The 20,158-nt window shown below is 41.1% G+C and overlaps 1 protein-coding gene across 1 annotated transcript in view; it reads left to right on the forward strand.

Moving 5' to 3' along the window:
• Positions 1-2,010: 2,010 nt before the first annotated feature.
• il34 (interleukin 34) overlaps positions 2,011-20,158 on the forward strand; it is a 28,617-nt gene continuing 10,469 nt past the window's right edge. Inside the window, exons 1-2 of the mRNA XM_069172779.1 lie at positions 2,011-2,159; positions 7,834-8,118. Of these exons, the coding sequence (XP_069028880.1) occupies positions 8,082-8,118 (37 nt within the window). The 5' untranslated portion in view covers positions 2,011-2,159; positions 7,834-8,081. The remainder of the gene's footprint in view (positions 2,160-7,833; positions 8,119-20,158) is intronic.

The raw sequence follows: 20,158 nt of genomic DNA on the forward strand, positions 1-20,158 counted from the left end.
CACTGATTTTCAAACTGTCAAATGTTGACTTGAAGTGAGCCGCCATGAAGCTTTAAGTTTCCTTTTAACTTGTTATTATTCATAAACCTATTAATTACAGCCAATAAACTCATAAGTAACATCTTTACGAAGCATAATTCATTAAATAATGTCGCTGTTTTAACTCTACTGCTCCGACTTACTTTGGAGCCTCTTCAGAAGACTTTGTTGAATCCTACGTTTTATTTTTAATACGTCTGCATGCCGAGCCGTTTGTTCCCTTTCGTAAAAAGCGTTTTAATTGACTAATTTTAGTTCAGTCGGGCTATAAACTATCCAATGTGGCTGAATGGATATATTACTTAAAAAAGAAAAAGTGCCGCTGCTTGTGGACTTTCCCATCTGAGCTCAGCAGCCCGTCTGGACGGACACATGCGGTTGTGGTGGAGGTTTTGGCCCTCAGTGTTTCAGTGTGATCTGGATCCCAGAGTCAGAGCTGAGGCAGAAACTTTACTGTCCACAGGGACGGACGGACAGAGAGAGAGACGGATAGATGGAGACAGACAGACAGACAGACAGACAGATAGACAGACAAATAAACAGACAGACAGACAGACTGAAAGGCTAATAGACAAATAGGAGGACGGACGGACAGACAGATGGACAGACAGTCAAACTCACAGACAGACAGACCACACTAATAACTGTGACAGCTGATGATGATGATGGTGGTGATGATGATGATGATGATACATTTCCTGTGTGCGTAAAGTTGTGACGCACTAAAACAAACAAACAAACAAGAACATTCCTGAGACTCGTTCATATCTTCTGAGGTTGAACCGACAGGTGTTTCAGATTAAAGTTCCTCTCACTCAGCAATCACAATGTCGTTTGGTTGAATTTGGTTTTGAAATCTTTATTTTGTTTCTCTCTCTGGGATGATTTCTAATTTAATCTGTCCTAAAAAAAAATAAAAAAAATAAAAAATAAAAAAAAAAGGTGCCTCGTGCCTTCCTCTCTGCTTTTACGCAGGTGTTTGATTTTTGTATTTCTTTTTGTGTGAAGGGGTTGGATTGATAAAATACTGATCTCTCTAACATTCACTCTCAGGCGGGTTCTTATCAGAGATGGAACAAGCATCAATGCATCAAGTCCCGTCAGCAACTATCTCCTCCACCTCGGTCCGCATCTGCTGCGTTCCCAGCTCAGTATTTGTCCTCCGGTGGGAGTTTCGGGTCAAAACCATCCGTGCGGAGCACGAGCTTGTTGGTGCTGGTAGGGCGCGCGCGCGGAGGAGGAGCAGGAGGTGAATGGAAACAGATGCGCCGCGGACCAGAGGACGACCAAGCCGGAGTCCAGGTGACATCTGTTACCGGTTAAGAGGAGGAGAGCCATGCAAGCAGCACCTCCGCGATTTAACCTGCACCTTCAAAATAGACTGGATGCACTGAGAGCAGTTCCGGTTAAGTTTCAAAGTAAAATTCACATTTAGCAGCGCCTTTATTTGGGGGGGAGGCACCTTCAACATGCGGGGGGGAAGAGGAGGGGGGTAATAAGATGTGATTGAGAGGCTGTGATGTCAGTGGCATGTGAAGATTATATGGAAACAAGTGTTAAATGGCAAATTCATCACAGTCAAAGTCAATGCTGGGGGTGTGAAGGGGGAGGGGGGAGGTTGGGTTTGCAGGTGAAGGTTAGGATCATTGTTCAATAAATAGAGACTCAAACATGCTAATTTAGTGTTTTTGTAACTCTAGTCGCTAAATAGAACATTTCTAAACCATCGAAACGATTAAAACTCGCTCTTTTCGTTGTATCGGTATATTTCAGATTAAAAGAAATTGTCAGAGGGGGGCGTGGGTACGGCGAGCATCGTCCCCTTTTATTTTGAAAAGCGGCATGGAGGCCGTATTTACGCCCGCGACTTAAAATTGACTGGAGGCAGCTGCTTGCCAGTCTGTTGCGCACTTGGCGGCACGCACACGCAGACAGCGCGCCACAGCTCCCTTTGGATGGACGGAACCAGGAATGGACTTCCCTTCATGACGCTGAGCTGCAGGCTTCAGTCTCTGGTTGGATTCCCGCCGCGTCTTTCTCACTTTAACGAGGCTCATCTACAGCCCAGCGGACACGGACTTTATCCATCCCGGGAGTGTCGGGGCGAAGGGACGTTGGAGGTGCGTGTGTACCTGAATATATGTGTGTCTGTGTGTATTTGTGAGGATCAATCACATGTTATGTGTGAGGAAGATTTGGAGGGTCCTGAACTTTCTGGTAAACCTTAAATGGGGCTGTTGGAGGGTCCAGACTCGGTTTTTAGGGGTTCGACCTTTCGTTGTGATGATGAAAGACAGAGTCGCATCTTCTTCTTCTGCTTCTGTTTCGCCTCATAAAGATAGAAGTAGCTACGACATGTGTGCTCTTTATTTGAAATTCCCTCACGTTTTCCTTTTTCGACGCGCAGGTGTGCTCCTGACGTGAACGCGCGTGCGATACTTTCACTTTCGTCAGGTGCGTTGGATATTAAACCTGCAACAGAGCCTTCCTGATTTATTTTCTGTCTGAGGAAAAGTGACAGTGAGGTCCGGAGACTAAATAAACTCCGCGGCTCAACCTGAACGCAGCTATGCAACCAGCTGTCAGAGATCGTGAACGATAGGTGAGAGTTATTTATCCCAGCGGGGGGAGGAGGGAGGGTGGGGGAGGGGGGGGGCATATTGTATAGACGTACGTATCGGACAGTTTCAACACTGAAACGTGAGAGTTGGAGGACGGACACAAGTTCAGGAAGAAGTCAGAAAAGTGTCAGAACCGCTGAGAGGGACGAGTTAGATGGACACCGAGGGGCTGGTTGGATTCAAAAATCTACTAAAAGAAACAACAACAACAACAACAACAACAACAAAAAAGAAGATTTCATGAAATGATCTTCTTAAAATAGAAAATAATCAAGTTCGGGCATTTGACCCGAATTTCAGTTGCACGCGCATTTGTTTTGGGCCTCTGCAAATAAAACAAAAAGCGTCGATATTTCGGCTCATACTTGTATTGTATTTTGCGTCATGAAGGTGATGCGCTTCAGCCTGCGTGCTGCAGGTTCCTGTCTGTGCTGTCACGTGACCAGCTGTTTGCGTCTATAGATTCATATCTCATCGTTGTTGTTGTTGTTGTTGTTGTTGTGGTTGTGGTTGTGGTGTATGTGTTTGTGTTTCTGCTGTTGGAGAGACAACATCCGAACAGAGAACACACAGAAGAGCTGCCTCGAGCAATGTGTGTGTGTGTGTGTGTGTGTGTGTGTGTGTGTGTGTGTGTGTGTGTGTGTGTGTGTGTGTGTGTGTGTGTGTGTGTGTGTGTCTGTGTGTGTGTGTGTGTGTGTGTGTGTGTGTGTGAGGGGGAAGGGGGGGGGGGGGTTCAGGAGTCAGAATTACCAAATAAAAACTGAATAAATAGGATGAAAGAGAGGGAAACATCTCGGTCCATTTTCTGAGCGTGCCCTGAAGGCATCTTAAAGATGAGCGAGGATTTTTTTTTCGTGTATTTTTTCAGGAGTTTTTTCGAGCTTCGGTCACGACGTGAGACGTCCATCTTCACATCTTCATATATTCACATCTTCACATCTTCACATCTTCATATCTTCACATCTTCACATCTGGGAAAAATCTGGATCCGGCATCTTCAAATTTGTCCGATGGAATCCGAGTTTTGACGGGTTCGTTGGTGTTTACGACGAGCGGGCGGCTGCTTGCGTCTCTCCGGGTCATCAATCATCCTAAAGCCTCCGTTAGCGAGCACATTAAACCCGAGTGGAGGTGGCGACCCGCCTCGGGGTCGAGTGAGTCCTCGAAGGCCCGTCAACAGGTCGAGTTAAAAAACAACCAACGAACCCCCCGTTGTCCGACAAAAATTGGACTTTTGTTACCTATTAAACTTTTATATGCGCGGATGTGTTCCCTCCTCTTGAACCCTTTTAACCTCAGACTGCAGTTAACATTTATAAAGACCAACAAAAAAAAAGGATGGAAGAAACTGTCAATCAAAATGTGTCCAAAAACGCAGCTGTTATTTGTTGGTACGATGAAACTCCCCGAACCCGACCAGGACGACGCGGAAAAAAAGTAGTTGAAATGGTTTTATTTGTTGGGATGAAAACTTCTTTACGTTTCTTACCTTTTGAATTTCATCGCTGCCGCTGTGACTCAAAAACCGGCTCACGAAAGAATTACAAAAATAATAATATGCCCTCGTTTTTTTTGGAGTTTGAGACCGATCGATGTCTTTCACCAGCGACGGCACACATCAGAGACGTTCCTGAGGACGTTCCTGAGGACGTTCCTGAGGACATTCCTGAGGACATTCCTGAGGACGTTCCTGAGGACGTTCCTGAGGACATTCCTGAGGACGTTCCTGAGGACGTTCCTGAGGACGTTCCTGAGGACATTCCTGAGGACGTTCCTGAGGACGTTCCTGAGGACGTTCCTGAGGACGTTCCTGAGGACATTCCTGAGGACGTTCCTGAGGACATTCCTGAGGACATTCCTGAGGACGTTCCTGAGGACGTTCCTGAGGACCTTCCTGTCCCTGGATGTTTCTCAGATTCTGCCCTGCGGGGTCGGACGGGGAGGAGAAGCTCAGGAACACGCCGCCGCCGCGACCGCAGCTCCCCGACGGACCGCTGGCCGAACGACATCCTCGTCAGCAGCTTGAAACGAAACGGGCTTCGTCACGTCGATCGTCTTTGTCTTCGGCTGCTCGTCGTTCGTGAACTCCGTGCGTTCGTCATGAACATCTGCGTGGATGTTCTCTTGCTATCCAGATGTGCGCCGGCGTTTTCCGATGACGCGAGGACGTTAATGTACGTATGAACTTAACAGCTGCTCGTGTTCACCGTCACGTCTTTAAGTCTTTGGCTCGGATGGCGGAGCTGGTGGTCCTGATGGCACCGTGCATGGCCTCCTCTACCTCTACTGGTGTGTGTGTGTGTGTGTGTGTGTGTGTGTGTGTGTGTGTGTGTGTGTGTGTGTGTGTGTGTGTCTTTAACGTTCAGGTTGTCATTACAAGCAACACAACAGGTCGACTACGCCACTTCCTTATTTTCCCCTCTGTTCTGTTTTGACTGGTCGCCTGGTTGTAATGCGTCACTCCCGTCACAAGGTGGCGGTAATGCGCCTGGAAGCTGTTTGCCGACTGAGACGGCCGGTGTAACGTTTGTGGTCGAAACAGATCCTTTCCCGAAGTGTTCGTTGGTGAATACTTATTCCTTTGAATTATTATGTCCTTTGTAATTTATGTAAATGTATTTACGGAGTGGTTTTTTTGTGTCATGTAATTTAACAACGCTGTGATTCAAAGCTGTAAAACCATAAAACACATAAATAGTTCTAAAGAGTGCCGTAATTCACTGTTAATGTCCTAATTTAACCCCCTCACACACACACACACACACACACACACACACACACATATAAAGTACTTGCTACCAACAACATAATTACCAGCTCGTTAAATCCATTTTGTAATATATTACATAAAATGTACCTATTAACCTTTTACTTTGAAATTCAATAAATGCTAATCCGTCCGGTTTTTCCAATGTGAGGATTTGCTGCTTTTTCTCTATTTTATGCCGCTAGACATGTTAGACAAAACTAACATTTTAAATAAGCTACTCAAAGTTTTACAGGACATTTTCTCCAATTATCTGACATTTTCTGGGCAAAATTATTCACCTAAATCTGTAAATCTGCAAGTTTACAGACAGAATATAAATTCTGCAAAAGTAACTGAATTAATTATTTAGCTGCTGCCATTAACATGTTTCTTTTTCTAATGCTGAATAATAATCCAGCCTCACAACACAGTCTATTTGTTATTATTATTATTATTGATTCAGAATTAGATTGACATTATCATTAGACTAGCTGTCAGGTGCAAGCTGGCTAACCTTGTAGCGGTTGTCAGCAGGGCCATGTGACGTTAAAAGTCAAATTATAAATTAAAAAGTGACATTTTTTAATAAAAATATATACATTATGAAATAAAAGGTTACAATTTTAAAAAGGTGTCCTTAAATAATAACTGACTTTGTTATACAAAGTGTTTCAAATAAAAGTAGACTTTTAAAGAAGCCAAAAAGTGAAGAAATACATATTTTGTATCATTACTAATTAATAAAAAAAATAAAAATAAATTGTGATAGACATATTTCCCACAATTTACTGCTGCAATTATTTATTTTAGAGTTATTATAAAATATTAGACATATCGTAGCTCCATATTTATTAGTTTAGGATAGTTTAATTAAATTTTCCAGCATGCCCTCTCAATTTTAGATAATTCCTTTGTCCTTTGTTAAGAGCTCATGGAAGTGATCAACTCATGACATTTCTTTATTTTTAATATTTTATTCATTCCTGAGTGACTGAGGCATCTTGTTGATCCAACTCCAACAACCTCTGTGCAGATGTTTATCACTAGCGGTGAGCTGCACATTATTCCCCATACCTCATCATAACGGGAGATATTGCCTGAAACGAACGAAGACAGAACTGTTTCACCAAACAACCTGTGAACTTGATCAAACAAACCTGACCTTTGAACCCGAAAGCAATTTATCGAAAAGAATACAACACTTGAAGGTGATTGATTTCCCAGTAAAAGTAAAAAAAATAAAATAAAATAAAAAATTCTTCCGATTAAAACTTGATTGCAGACTTTGTCGGGGTCGGATGCTGCAGCGCGAGTTGGAAGCGATATTATTTGATATTATTACTGAACACAGGACCTTCAGTTTATTAGAGAGAGAGGATTGGCTGTTAGCTCTTCCTGGATCATGAAGTCGGTTTGCCTCAGATGTCTGTTTTGGGCTCGGCCTGAAGTTTCACGTCTCGTTCTTTTCTTCGCTCTTCATCGGTCATTTTGTTTAAATCTTTGCACTGTTGTTTAGTTAGTTTTAATTTAATTTAATTTAATTATTCTATTTTATTTTATTCTATTTATTGCATATACTGTGCATTTTTTATATTTAATATTTTACTGTTGTTTTATTGCTTTCCTGTATCTATAATGCTGCTGTAGTGGAAAAAATGTCCCCTTGTGGGATTAATAAAGTATCTATCTATCTATCTATATATCTATTATCTATCTATCTATCTATCTATCTATCTATCTATCTATCTATCTATCTATCTATCTATCTATCTATCTATCTATTATCTATCTATCTATCTATCTATCTATCTATCTATCTATTATCTATCTATCCATTATCTAATCTATCTATCTATCTATCTATCTATCTATCTATCTATCTATCTATCTATCTATCTATCTATCTATCTATTATCTATCTATCTATCTATCTATCTATCTATCTATCTATCTATCTATCTATCTATCTATCTATCTATCTATCTATCTATCTATCTATCTATCTATCTATCTATCTACCTTATTGCCTTTATTACATCTGCCGTGGAGGATTTAGGATTATAAAAAAAATGTACCGGCCGTTTTGTTATGAAACTTGATGGAAGAGTGTATAATGTGGGCCGAAGAAGAATTCATTCAATTTTTGGAGTCGATCCAAATCACAGGATGGATCCACAAATCATATTTCACTGTCATAAACGTTGTGAGATATCTAGCATGTGGTCTACTTAAATGCAGTGCAGACACTGAGGGCTACAAAAAGCCCTCTGGCTCCAATCGATTACGGAATTTGGCCCTTTAAAGGCCGTACATCTTAATGCATATCCACAACTTAGTCCTAATTTGAAATATTTTAACAGCTACTGGTGCATTGCCGTGATATGTTCTACAGATGCCTCTTTGACTGTTGTCTCTTGTTTTCAGACCATCAGCAGCCATAAACTCCAGGACCCGTCTCCGTCTCCCCGAGAGATGCTCGGCGATGCAATGAAGACCTAAAAGCCGGGCGACCCATGTGTGTCCCACCGAACGCACACACACGAAGAATTTCAGACACCAGTGTGTGTGTGTGTGTGTGTGTGTGTGTGTGCGCGTGCCTCGTCTGTGTATTTGCATATACACACTGTGCTGCGTTTAAAGCACCGTGGAGCTGAGGACTCAATCCAAGGAGTATGGTGCAAACATCCGCCTCAGTCTGCCTGCTGGGAGGTAAGCCACACCTGCATGTTTGTGTGTGTGTGTGTGTGTGTGTGTGTGTGTGTGTGTGTGTGTGTGTGTGTGTGTGTGTGTGTGTGTGTGTGTGTGTGTGTTTCTTTTACTTTCTCTCGTACTCACTGGGCCTTGCCTTCATGTCACGTCATAAACCAGCCGAAGGTTGAAGGTTCATTGCTCATTCAGTGGTGAGCCAATACGCCACCCAGGATGTTCACATTGGTCACAAATATACGCAGCGAGGTGAATTTGAATCAACTATTGCATGTTTTTCTTATGCTGTGATGTTTTTTTTATTGACACTAATCTTTCAGAAAAAATATGGTTTCTATCCTTTAAATCTATTAATACCAGTCAGGAGGAGTACGGTTGATTAAAAACATCTTAGTAGGAAGTTTGAGTGAAACTCTGCAGCCAGAGATGTGTGTGTGTGTGTGTGTGTGTGTGTGTGTGTGTGTGCGTGTGTGTGTGTGAGTGTTCAGTTTGCAGCCTTTTTATTTGAAGACTGCCTCTACACTCCTGCAGCTCAAGTCCTGCGTGCACGCTGCCTCTGATGAGCGTTAACTTCGTTACGTTTTGCACGACCGGCAGCGAGCTTTTTGGGGCGATGCAAAATAACAGTTTTAAACTGGTCAGAGCAGCATTTACAATTCTACAACTACAGTTTGGGTTCAGTTTGACAGGATGTGACGGGGTTTGTGTTACGTGACCGTCTTGTCTCCAACCGGCTGTTTCTGGAATCCGACTTGGCAGCTGCAGTTTTGTTGTTCTGTAAACACACTTGAAGTTTGGCGCATTACAGTGAACACTTTATTTGGTTTCTGCTGCACTGGATTCAAGTTTCAAACGTTTTGATTGGCTGTCAGTTCTGAGTCAGTCCCTGTGAAATGCACTCAGTGTTTTGATTGCCACTAAAATGACCTGATTTTGATCTGTTATTTTCAGTCTGTACAGGTTGTTGGCTCAAAAGGCTTGTGGGCTATCAATTCAATTTTAATTCAATTCAGTTTTATTTATAGTGTAAAAATCACCTTATACGCAAATTACAATAATACATTTAGGAAATATTGAAATGAAAAAGTGCAAAATAACACAAGAACAATCACATCAAAATATTAAGTGTAAAGAGAAAAATTAAATGTACAAAAAGGGACTTCATTAAAAATATAAATACTAATAGAAGAGAATATTGTAAACAAATCTGATTTGGGCTGAAAGTCACGATTGTTTTTAATTATCAATCAATGTGCTGATTAGTTTCTCAAAGATCTGACGAATGCTGAAATCTGTTATATTTATTATTGATAAATGATACATTGGTGAGACACACGTGTGCTAACAACTGCAAAACAATCAAGTCACCTCAGTAGACTCTTATGTAATGATTACTACTCCAGGAAGTAGGCCGACCCTTAGCGACGACTCCTAGCAACAGAGAGATGTAGTCTGTTTTAATGCTCACTCAAACTGAATAAATACAGCACATAGAAACACTAAACTGCTCAGCTAGCTCAGTCTGGGTGTAACTAAGATATCTGATGAAAAAAAGATATCGAAGGACTCGTGGTTTTAAGATTTTAACCCAAGATTTTAAAACCAAACCGGTCCAGCTAGCCGCCGCTGGGATTTTAAGTGCGCGACTACCCGTGGTGTTACGGTACGGGTGCTCGGAAGGACAAAAAAAGGACCAAAAGAGACTCAATTTTGCCAAATGGGTCATTTAATAGACCTATAACAAGTAGAAACTACATTATATTACATATTATAAGAAATTCAATTCCAATTATATATTTCCATTGAGAAGGTGAAGTGATATTTCTAGTGATGAGCATTTTCTGAAATGTACAGTTGACCAATCAGATCTCTGGGTCGGTACTACTTGTTGTCTATTCATCGTCTATGAAAGCCGTGGGCGTTCCCGTCCACTACAGCAGACTAGTTCTGACAGTGAGGACGTTTTCTTCATCCCAGCAGGTTACCAAGACCTTAAAGTCAAAAGCAGCTGGAGGGATTCATTGAGATGACAGATGACCGCAGGCTAACCTCACCTGTCTTCAGCTCCACTGCTGGACCATTTAAATGACAGACTGCCTGAGGATGCTGGGATGTCGACACCAATTTGCGTTTTCACCCTGAAGTGTTCTTGTCAACCCCTTAAGAGCAACTGTCCCATCCATTCTTACCTTCAGGAAAACTCCCTTGTGTGCTTTAAAGGTTAAAAATGATGACTTGAATAATTTCTCCCAGTGAGTCGCGTGTGTTTATCCTCACGTGAAAAACCAACTGAGACTGAATAATGTCTAAATTTATACAGTTGCAGATGCAGAAACCTTCTTTCGCTAAATGCCCATCACGTCCTTTGAGCACATTGACCTGGATGGTCCCTCTGCACCCCGTTGTTACCTGCGGTTTTATGTGCACCACCTGCAGACGTTTCTTCGACCCAAAGGCCGACGCGTTGAGCTTTCATCTGCCCCGACAGCCGTGTGATTAATTCACTGTCCTCATAATCGCTGGCTGTAAAAGCAGCCTGACACACCGGAGGAGAGGAGTGTTCGCTGTGGGGATTAAGTAGGGATTGAACTCAGGATTTCCACATTTCATGGAAGGGGAGGGCTGTGTCCCCTTCGCTCCCTAATATGAGGATACTCCCTTTAAACCGAAGCTGTCCAACTGCAATAACTTCAACTTTACTGCAACACTGAAGACTCCAGCTATATAAAACATTTAAATGGTTTTATCTTGACAGAAATGTGGAAGGATTTTTTTTTTTTACACTTGTGCTAAATGCAAAGTCTGAATCCACGGCACCATGTGGATAATTTCGCCTGGTAAATTTTATTACCTGCACGTTTCTGTAATATTTTGCCAAATTCTTCGGGGTCTCAGGATCAAAGTGGAAAATATGCAGGCACGTTGTAATTCATTCACTTTGCAGATGATTGATTGGAAGATTCAAGACAACTGTAAGTCTATTAGAAAAGGCTTTTGGGCATCTGTTGGGTATTTGCGTCAGATGTCTGGAGACGTGTTAGAATATACAGTGCTGTGCATAGAGAATTCTTCTGTTGAACATATGCAGGCTAATGTCGCCAAAAACAAAATATATAGAATAAATGACGCAGGCAATGTCAATTACAGGTTTAAGCTTTGCAAACTCATTTTATGACTTGTCATGATAAGAGAACACTCATGGCTGTCTTTGTGGTCAGCCACATGAGTGAATTAAAGGATAAAATGTAAGGGTTAGGGTTAGGGTTTTTTCTAGAAGGAAGGTTGAAGGGACAGAAGTCAGCCATCAGTGTGACAGGGAACAATCCACATGGAGGAGAAAAGGCAGAAGGGCCGCCGAGCGCAAGAAGAGGAAAAATTCTGGTTATTAAGATGTTTTAAAGCAGTCAGGGCAGGTAAGATTAGCAGATTTAAAAAACATATCGTGTGCTCGATACGTAAAATATGATGTAAATACAATTGATTCGAATGGCTGTAGTGTTAAACATCACAACAAGTAGTTGAACTGAGCTTCATCTGAACCTGCAGCAGCAGAAATGCTGATATACATCTTCACATACATTGTTTGTAATGTAATGCTCCATACTTAACTTCAGGGAGGGTTGGAGCCGTTCCTCACGCCAAGGCGCCTCTGTCTCCGTTAATCTGGCCGTGTGTGTTTGTGTGCTTTTGAGATCAGTGCAGCCTGACAGTTATGCTTTGTTATGGTAATATGTAACGCAGACGTGTCAGAAGTGTCAGGAATCTGTGGCTCGCAAATGTCCACTCGTGGGTACCGTGCGTTTTGAAATTCTGGTCGTCCGCGCTGAATGCATAAATAAGTGTAAAGTAAATATGAAAGCAAACATGTCACTGCATGTTTTATTTTGTGTTGAAATGAGTAAGTCTCTGACATTTATTTAAACCATCCTGAAGTGATTCAAAGTACATTCAGAAGATGTTTGTTTCACAGAACAGGCTGATGATTTTGTCTTCTTAATTTCATCAATAAATTGTTAGTTTATAATAAAGCAAGCGGTTACCATTCCACCTATTTATAAGTTGGATTGGATAAGAACACCACCGTAACATTTACCTCTTACTACGACAACATCACGGTAAAACGTGAAACAGCGAAACTGGAGATTTGGCCTCTCTCTGCGTGGCAGTTTCACGCTTTCCAGTAGTGGACAAAAATTAAACCTCGGGCACGCAAACAACCATGTGATTTACATGACAATGAAACTTTTAAGAAAAACACATGGTTGGAGTTACTAAATATGCACATGATTAGGGTTAGAGCAGAAACAACATGGTTGTGGTTTGGAAACAAAAAACAATTCAAGAACAATATTGTCACCTCCTGGATTTGAACCTCTTCCTCTCGCACAGCTGTCTCTGATTCGTGCCACCACGCAACACATCCTGCCTCCTAATATCACCCAAAAAATGTCCAGATGATTACTTTTACGTGCATCTCCAGTTTCACCCTCGCAAAAGCGTGAAACTGTCACGCCGAGAGGGGCCAACGTGTGGCCATCTCACGTTATGCTGTAGTGAACTGGCGTGTCTATTTCACGCTTTGCCGTGATACCGGGTTGACTACTACTACTCGCTCTCTACCGTAGCACCTGTGTACTAAAATACTACGACGCCTCGTGTCGCTCGATTCTGCTCACGTCACGTTCCTGTTCTCTACGTCTCGAAGCAGAAAGTCCTCGGTCCAGCTCTGCCTCTTCCTGGTGCCTTTCTCAGATTTAAAACGCTCTCCCTCTTTGTTCTGAAAGTCTTCCTGCCACCGTCCAAACACATGCAAACAAGGAAACTCTTTTCTGCTTGTTACGTGAAAGTGTTTGTCTGTCGTTATCCGTCGTTGCCGTGATGTCCAGGACGCCTGTCCGGCACCATTTCCTCCGTCCTCCTTGACACGTGCAGCGATGGGATCCAGCTGTGCAACAGTTCCGAACTCAATGAGCGGGAATACAATTGTTTGCTTTGTAAACATTTTCATCAGAAGTGTTAACAACAGGGATCATGAAGTGAAGTTGTTTGCGTCTGCGATCGATTCAGATTCTTCTTGAGTTCATGTGTTTGGCTTCATCTCGGGGTTTCTCTGTGTGTGAGACTTGTGGAAGCATGATTTAACTCCGGGTGCTGGTAGATGTTACTGTAAGTTGCATCATCCAACATCAAACGTTGCCACCTGTTTCCAGATTGTTTGATACCAAACTACTGTTGCTTAATATGTTGAGGGCGCTGTTTAAAGGGTTTTCTTTGAACATCTTCAGCTGTCTCAGCAGATTTACTTCAACTAAAAAAAACATGTCTTCTGCTGGTTGTTATAGAGCAATGGATTTTGTTTTTTTGTTGTTTTTGTTTTTGTATGTTTGTGTGCAGATAAGCCCAGAAAAGTGACGTCGTAAACCTGTAGCACACGTGTAGCAGGAAAATCGAAATAAATGCAGGTGTAAAAATACAACAACACTTTCAAAATTGGCATATTAGGCAAATCAAATAAAAAATTGTGTGTATCAATATGTTCATATATTGCACATTGGACAACATTCTGTATAATTGTAACACAAGCAAAAGCATAAAACCATAGATTTTGCATTTTGATCTTTCTTTAGAAGACTGCTCTGTGTCATTGTCACTGGATGTACAGTATTTGCAGTATATAAACTTTACCTTCCTGTCATGGCAAAAACAATGGAGCACATTCATTGGTGCTGCAGGAGTTACTGTAGGTTGATAAAGAAAACAAAAGGCAAAGAGATATGTTTCTGGATATTCTGGGTAAAAGTCTCCATGTTTCAGCTATTTGATCTGGTTCCAACGAGGACATTACCCTCCATCTGTCAATACACTTTCTCTGCAGCTGAACGCATGGAAGACATTAGTACAAAGAAGTGCTAACAGACGAATGGCTGCACTCAGATGTCCAACACTGTAGAACCACACATGGCAATTGTTGTGGTTTCTGTGGCTTCCTCTGCATTTGAATGCTGTAGAGCAGTTTTCTTTTAGGCTGGCAGCCTCTCCAGTCTTCTCGTGTGCAATATAGTACCACGCAGTTTGGTAAACACCAAACACACCGCCCGTCTAACCGGACATATTATAGATGGAAGTTTTCCGACGGGGTGCCTCGGTGGCCAAAAGCTACCAAAGCGTTTGTAGGACATGGTTATAAGTGTTGGAGGTGATGTACAGTAAATAAAAACTAATTTAGAATTATTGAGGACAGTTTGCAGTAACTTTTAAACTAATGCAGTGTGACTCTACAGAATTAGTGTTTTATTTTACTGGTCAATCAACCACTTTGCTCCAAACGGAAATATTTCACCAACTATTGGGCGGATAGCCACTAGATTTGGTACAGCCATTTATGGTCCTAAGAGCATGAGTTGCACTGATTTTCGTGATTCCCTTACCTTTCCTCTACTGCCACCGTGCCCGGTTGACTTTTTGGGTTTTCAATGAAATGTTTTAAAAACTATTCAGTTGATTGCCATGAAACTTGGTACACACCAATAACTTTTCATCAGTTTATGAACAAATGTCTTCAAAACTCATCACCCTCTGCTATACTTTGTGTTTTATGCTATTTATCCAGTGTTAGCATGCTAGCATACAAAATTACAATGTTGAACATGTTAAATGATTGTTAGAATTTGCTTTAAACACCATCTGGTGCAACTCTGTGATTGTTGGCAGATGTGCAGAAATGATTGTGGTAGCAAGGTACATCATGGTATTAGTCACCTTAATGGTCTAATTATGAGTAGTTAACAGAGGCTATTAACTGCAGGCTGCAGCGCACTGGTTGCATCGTGTTGTGTAATCCATGTTGGGTTTCTGCTGCACTAAGAAAAACCTGTTTTTGGCCAACGGCTGTGTGTTCACGGTGTAATCTGATCCAACGGAGTGACACAGACTCTGAAAATGAACTGACAACAACTCTAACAACTCTAATGTAAACTAAAAATAATGTCACACATTCAGTCCCATACGGAGAGACATGTGTTGACACACCAGCTCAAATACAGAAACACACTTGAAGCACACTTTATGGAGCATGTGAATCTTTTACCTCTGCAGGGAAGGGGCACTTTGACAGACAGGAAGTTTAATATGAAGAATCTTACTGTGCAAGAAATGTGTGCAAATCAAAATACCTGGATGGGATGTCAGTTATCAGATATATTAAATTAAATACAGTTTCAGGGATGCAGCTGTAAACTATTCAAATCAAAGTCACAGCCATCCTTCCACTTGTGACTTCTGCATGCTTCATCTTACAGTAACGAGTTGGCTGAAGGTCTTTTTTTCCCAAAGTTCCAGATGGTGCAGCAGCACTTTTCACTCACCTCCCCGTATCTGTTTTCACACACACACACACACACACACACACACACACACACACAGACAGACACAGATTCAAGAAGACATGTGGTTCCTTTTATACAATGTAATGTATAACGCTACGTTAGCCGAAAGATACCGTTCACCTTTGTGAACAATGTGTGTGAGGCATTGCGACAACAGACGCCAGCCGTTGTACATCCTGCCTTTTTTGGTTATCTAACCTTTCCTTGATCATCCAGCTCAAATGTAAAAGGATTGACATCGTTCTCGATGTTTTTTTTGTGTTCATTTGGCTGAATTTTTAGTTTTCAGAATTTTGTCATTAACTTGGTACCAAACTTCACACTACATCTTTGTCTTTTCATTAACCACCGATTTACCAATGTGAAGTCTGTAGCAGTTGTAAAGTTGTTCATTTAAATCGGCTTCACTGATCTGTTGTTGGTTACTGGTGTGAACGTTACCATGCTTCAATGTTTTTGGGCTGAATGGAAAAATAGACCATATAAATCTTTTCGTGTGGCAGATTTAATGCAATCTTCGTGGGATCTGTTGGACAGAGTTGTAGGAAAAGCAACTGCATAGCTCTGAGGAGCTCTTTCTGCTAAAGCTTCCTAAGTAATTCATCTTGTCCTGGATCAATATTTTAGACAGTCTCTCTGTTCCTAATATTTGGAGTAGAACGTCATCTCTACTGTGGAATTTTCTCAGTATAAAAAGCTGCAGGTGTAAGAAGTCTTTTATCAGTGAGCCTTTAACAGGTAAAAAGGATTTAAGAAAATGAATTTGATTAAGTTTGATTTCATTTATCTGTCAGACTTCATGAACTTAAATGCTAACAAACGAAGCATTTGTTAAACCCAGGTTGCTTCTCATGTCCTTTTGAACAACAACTTCATCCCTTCTTTGAGAGGGTGACTGTTTTTGACCCTCTGAGAAGAGCCTGCATGTTATTGGCACATTTTCACTGTAAATCATAGATGTTTTACTTGTTAAAATGCCTCTCTGACTGGATGACATTTATGTGAGGGAGAATTGAGAGGCAACCGGACAATATCAGCTGGAAAACTACAGTACATGATGCTATTATTTGATTTTTTTTTTATTTTTTTTTTTATCAGTGTCAGTGATCACTATGTAGGACTCACGCTTCCCCGACTCAGGGTTCAGAACCAAAAAGACACAAAAGTAAAGTGAAACTTACACCGTCTGAATAAATTTGAACATTCCTGTAGTCCCACAGACACATAGTGGGTTCAAGGAGAGAAGATAATGGGTACAAGATGGGGAAAGGCTCTCAAGATGGTACGAACAGAAGGACTTTTGTTGGCCTGAGCTATGTATGGATGGTATTTTAATATTATCATAACTGTATTTTAATTTCTCATGGAGTAAATACACTATCGCTCCACCATCCAAACTCCTTAAATAGTTAATTGAAGAAGTGAAAGTAGCCAATGTGTTATCTGGGTCTGCAAAGTAAGGTGCCTTTGGTTTGGTGATCTAAAAACAAAACACGTGGATGTGTATTGGAAGAAAATAGTTGATTAAAAATAGGAAAATATCACAGTTTGGGGTTAAAATAAGTAATTAAAGTTTGAATGTTTGACAGTATATAAGTGACCTTCTCTTCCTCCCGGACTCTCCGAGGTAGACATCCTGGCATTGAATCATGCAACAACCTCTGACCTCCTCAATACTCAGACTTCCATTACATGACCTCCTTCTTTGACCCGATCGTCATTGAGTCTTTGCGTATACGGACATTACCTGCCTGCTACCTTGCTAAATTGTTAGCCTTTTGTGGCTTCTAGATAATGAGGTGTTCTACGTCTACGAGCAGCAGTGAGTTCATGGCTTAACTACCTGAACACACGACTTCCCATGTTGTGACCACCAGCTCACGAGTTCCATTTAAAGGCAGCAATAATGATAATGAAGTTTCTAAACTATATGAACTCATGACAAAATAACAGAATTGTAATAAATCGTATTATTGCGTACACATTTCTGATGTCTGAAGTTTTCGATTAGGTATTGATGATCAAAATAACTCCAGCTGTGGACGTTTCAACTGTCGAGCTGTCTGCCCGTCCTCAAAGTGTCTCAAGGTTTATGGATATGACCTCTGAGGGCAGCATCGAGTGACTTTTTCCAAGTGTCTGACCCAGTCGCTGTTTGAGATGGACATGCAATTAGTCCGAAAACACTGCTGACCATCTGCATGTCAAAGGCATGAATCAATGTGATGGAGGAGCCTCCCAGAATGCATTGTAATATTTTTGAGGACGAATAACAGAAAAAAAAAAAAATTCTTTTGGAAAAGGGTCTATATTACTGACAGCATGATGATTGGTTAGCAGAGCAGGGGATAAGTTAAAATAAGTCAGAGAAACAGCCAAAGAGATGTTGAGTTGACCGTCATCCTGATTGAAGTCCTCAAAGCACCTGCATGTGTTTTACTGGGAATTTGTTTTTTTTTACAGAAGAACAAAGGCAGTCGATAAATATGTCTGTAGAAATTCAACCATCTCTGGTAGAAACACATGAGCTGTGGCCGTTCATTCAGGGTGCAATAAAACAGCTTTTGATGTTTTCCTGACGAGCAACCTCACGCTGTTACACAAGTCGTATCCAGAAAAAAGGACGGCAGCTCTTTTTTTGTTCAAATAAAAGTTCACTTACAGCAGCAGAAAGCAGTGTGACGCTGTTGGAGCCTCAGAGAGGTGGTCGCGGTTGAAATCCATAAAACCACAGAAGCCTTCTTTTTACGATCCTTTTCTCACTTTATGTAATGATCCAAACATATATTACATGCTAAATAAACTATAATAGCTTCTTATAGACAGACATCTACCAAACCCAACCGAGACAAGGCAGTGTTTAGCCTTTGGTATCAATTAAACAAATTTAAATGTTTAACTCACAACTTTTGATGCTTATTCTAAGTGTGTCTCTTTTTAATCCTTTTAATGGATCTAGACAAGTAATTGTTTACTTCTAAACTCAGAAATCAAAAAAGTTGTCGTACTTCGGTACCACTGAGGAAACTCTACCACCAGAATTTATCCTCAAATCTCCAATGATCATAACCATCTTGTGGAGAAATGAATCCGTGCATTTATCACTGCAGTGATGCTGCAGGAGTGCTGACAGGAGCTGGCAAGGGAAAGCATATTTTCCCCCCAATTTATCTTTACTATATGGCTTCTTATAGAACATCAGAGATCTGCTGGTACCATATTATCCCAACAGATCTCTCTCCACTGGCAAAGTGTTTGTGGTTCCGGGAGTTTCCAGGACTACAATTGGGAGGTTTGACCTCCAGTTAATAGGCTCCTCCATCTGCTGCGGTTCGAGAGGTCGACTCGCTCTCAACCTTCACGACTAAACTTTAAACCTTTCTTTTTGCTAAAACTAGGCCAAGCTATACCTGAACGACTTCACCGCCTTCAAATTTATTTTAATTTTGACAATTTTTGGTGTTTATAGTAATTTTTAGCTCCTTTGCTGTTCGTTTTCTTTTTCGATCCGTTGATATTTTAATGGGGTTGTTTTTTTGTTTTGTTTGTAAAGTGTATCCAGACCAAGTTCCACTGTAATTTTACACAATAAATCAAATTTAATTGAATTAAAATTGTGGGATTGTTGGAGAAGTACAGAGGAACGCGTTCCTTCACGTCTACAGGAATTTTAAGGTCGGTCGGTCGGTCAATCAACAACCACAGGATGGACCTTCGTTAAATTTGGTATAAATATTCAAGGTGCCCAGCGGGTGAATTCTAAAGATTTTCATGGCTTTAGCTTTTCCTTTATTGGCACCAAGAAGTATTAGTTGCCACGTACCCAGTAAATTGTCTTCAACATCTATCAGATGGATTGACTAACCATCAAAACAACTGTAGTGATCCGTCAGTCTGGATTGGGAATGTTGTGCATTGTGTCAAATCTGGAGGCACATAAATCTCACAATTTTAGGCTTTTCGCCTCAAAGATAATATTTATGCTTTTATGTGAATTGCTTTAAAATAATAGTTTTATAGTTTTACAATAAAAACAGTAAAGACTTTGACAATTCAACGTTTGGTTCGGGAAATATATCTTTTGTCTTTTATCTCTCAGACCTATCCTAAATCATTTCTTAAGTGGTATTCCTGGCGCTTTAGTTTTTAAGGTCAAGTTGACAGCACTTTCTGGTGTTTGTTGAACGCAGCCTCTGGGGTTTGTAGGCGAGTGTGAAGGAAGGTTTTCTCCAAACGTCTCATCCAGTCGTTGTACTCGTTGAGATTAGAAAAATAAGATGAATGATAAAGAAAAACAGTATTTCGAGAAGTATTTTTGGTCTCCAGTATGTTTGCTGACTCCTAAGTCGGCTTTTGTCTGTTAAGATGCGCTCTGTGTCAGATGAGGTGAGTCATAAATTGTTGTAAATACAAAACAAACTACACGTTAGTCCGCAACCAACTAGAGCTCGCATTCTTTTACAACCTGCATGATGTCATGGATAAGAAAGTGGTGGGGAGCAACCACTGGAAGTCCAAACTATGTGCGTGATGAATGTTAAGGAAACCCTGTGGACCTGGTCAGAGGTCGCATTAAGACAACATCATGCGGGCGTCTGCTGTCTTAAATGAGTTTAGTTTAGTTTAGTTTATTACATTTATCTAGAACAAGGAAGATG

Source organism: Embiotoca jacksoni, unplaced genomic scaffold (genome assembly GCF_022577435.1).
Source record: "Embiotoca jacksoni isolate LCO1_2020_lvr unplaced genomic scaffold, fEmbJac1.0.p SCAF_55, whole genome shotgun sequence".
Lineage (NCBI taxonomy): Eukaryota > Metazoa > Chordata > Actinopteri > Embiotocidae > Embiotoca > Embiotoca jacksoni.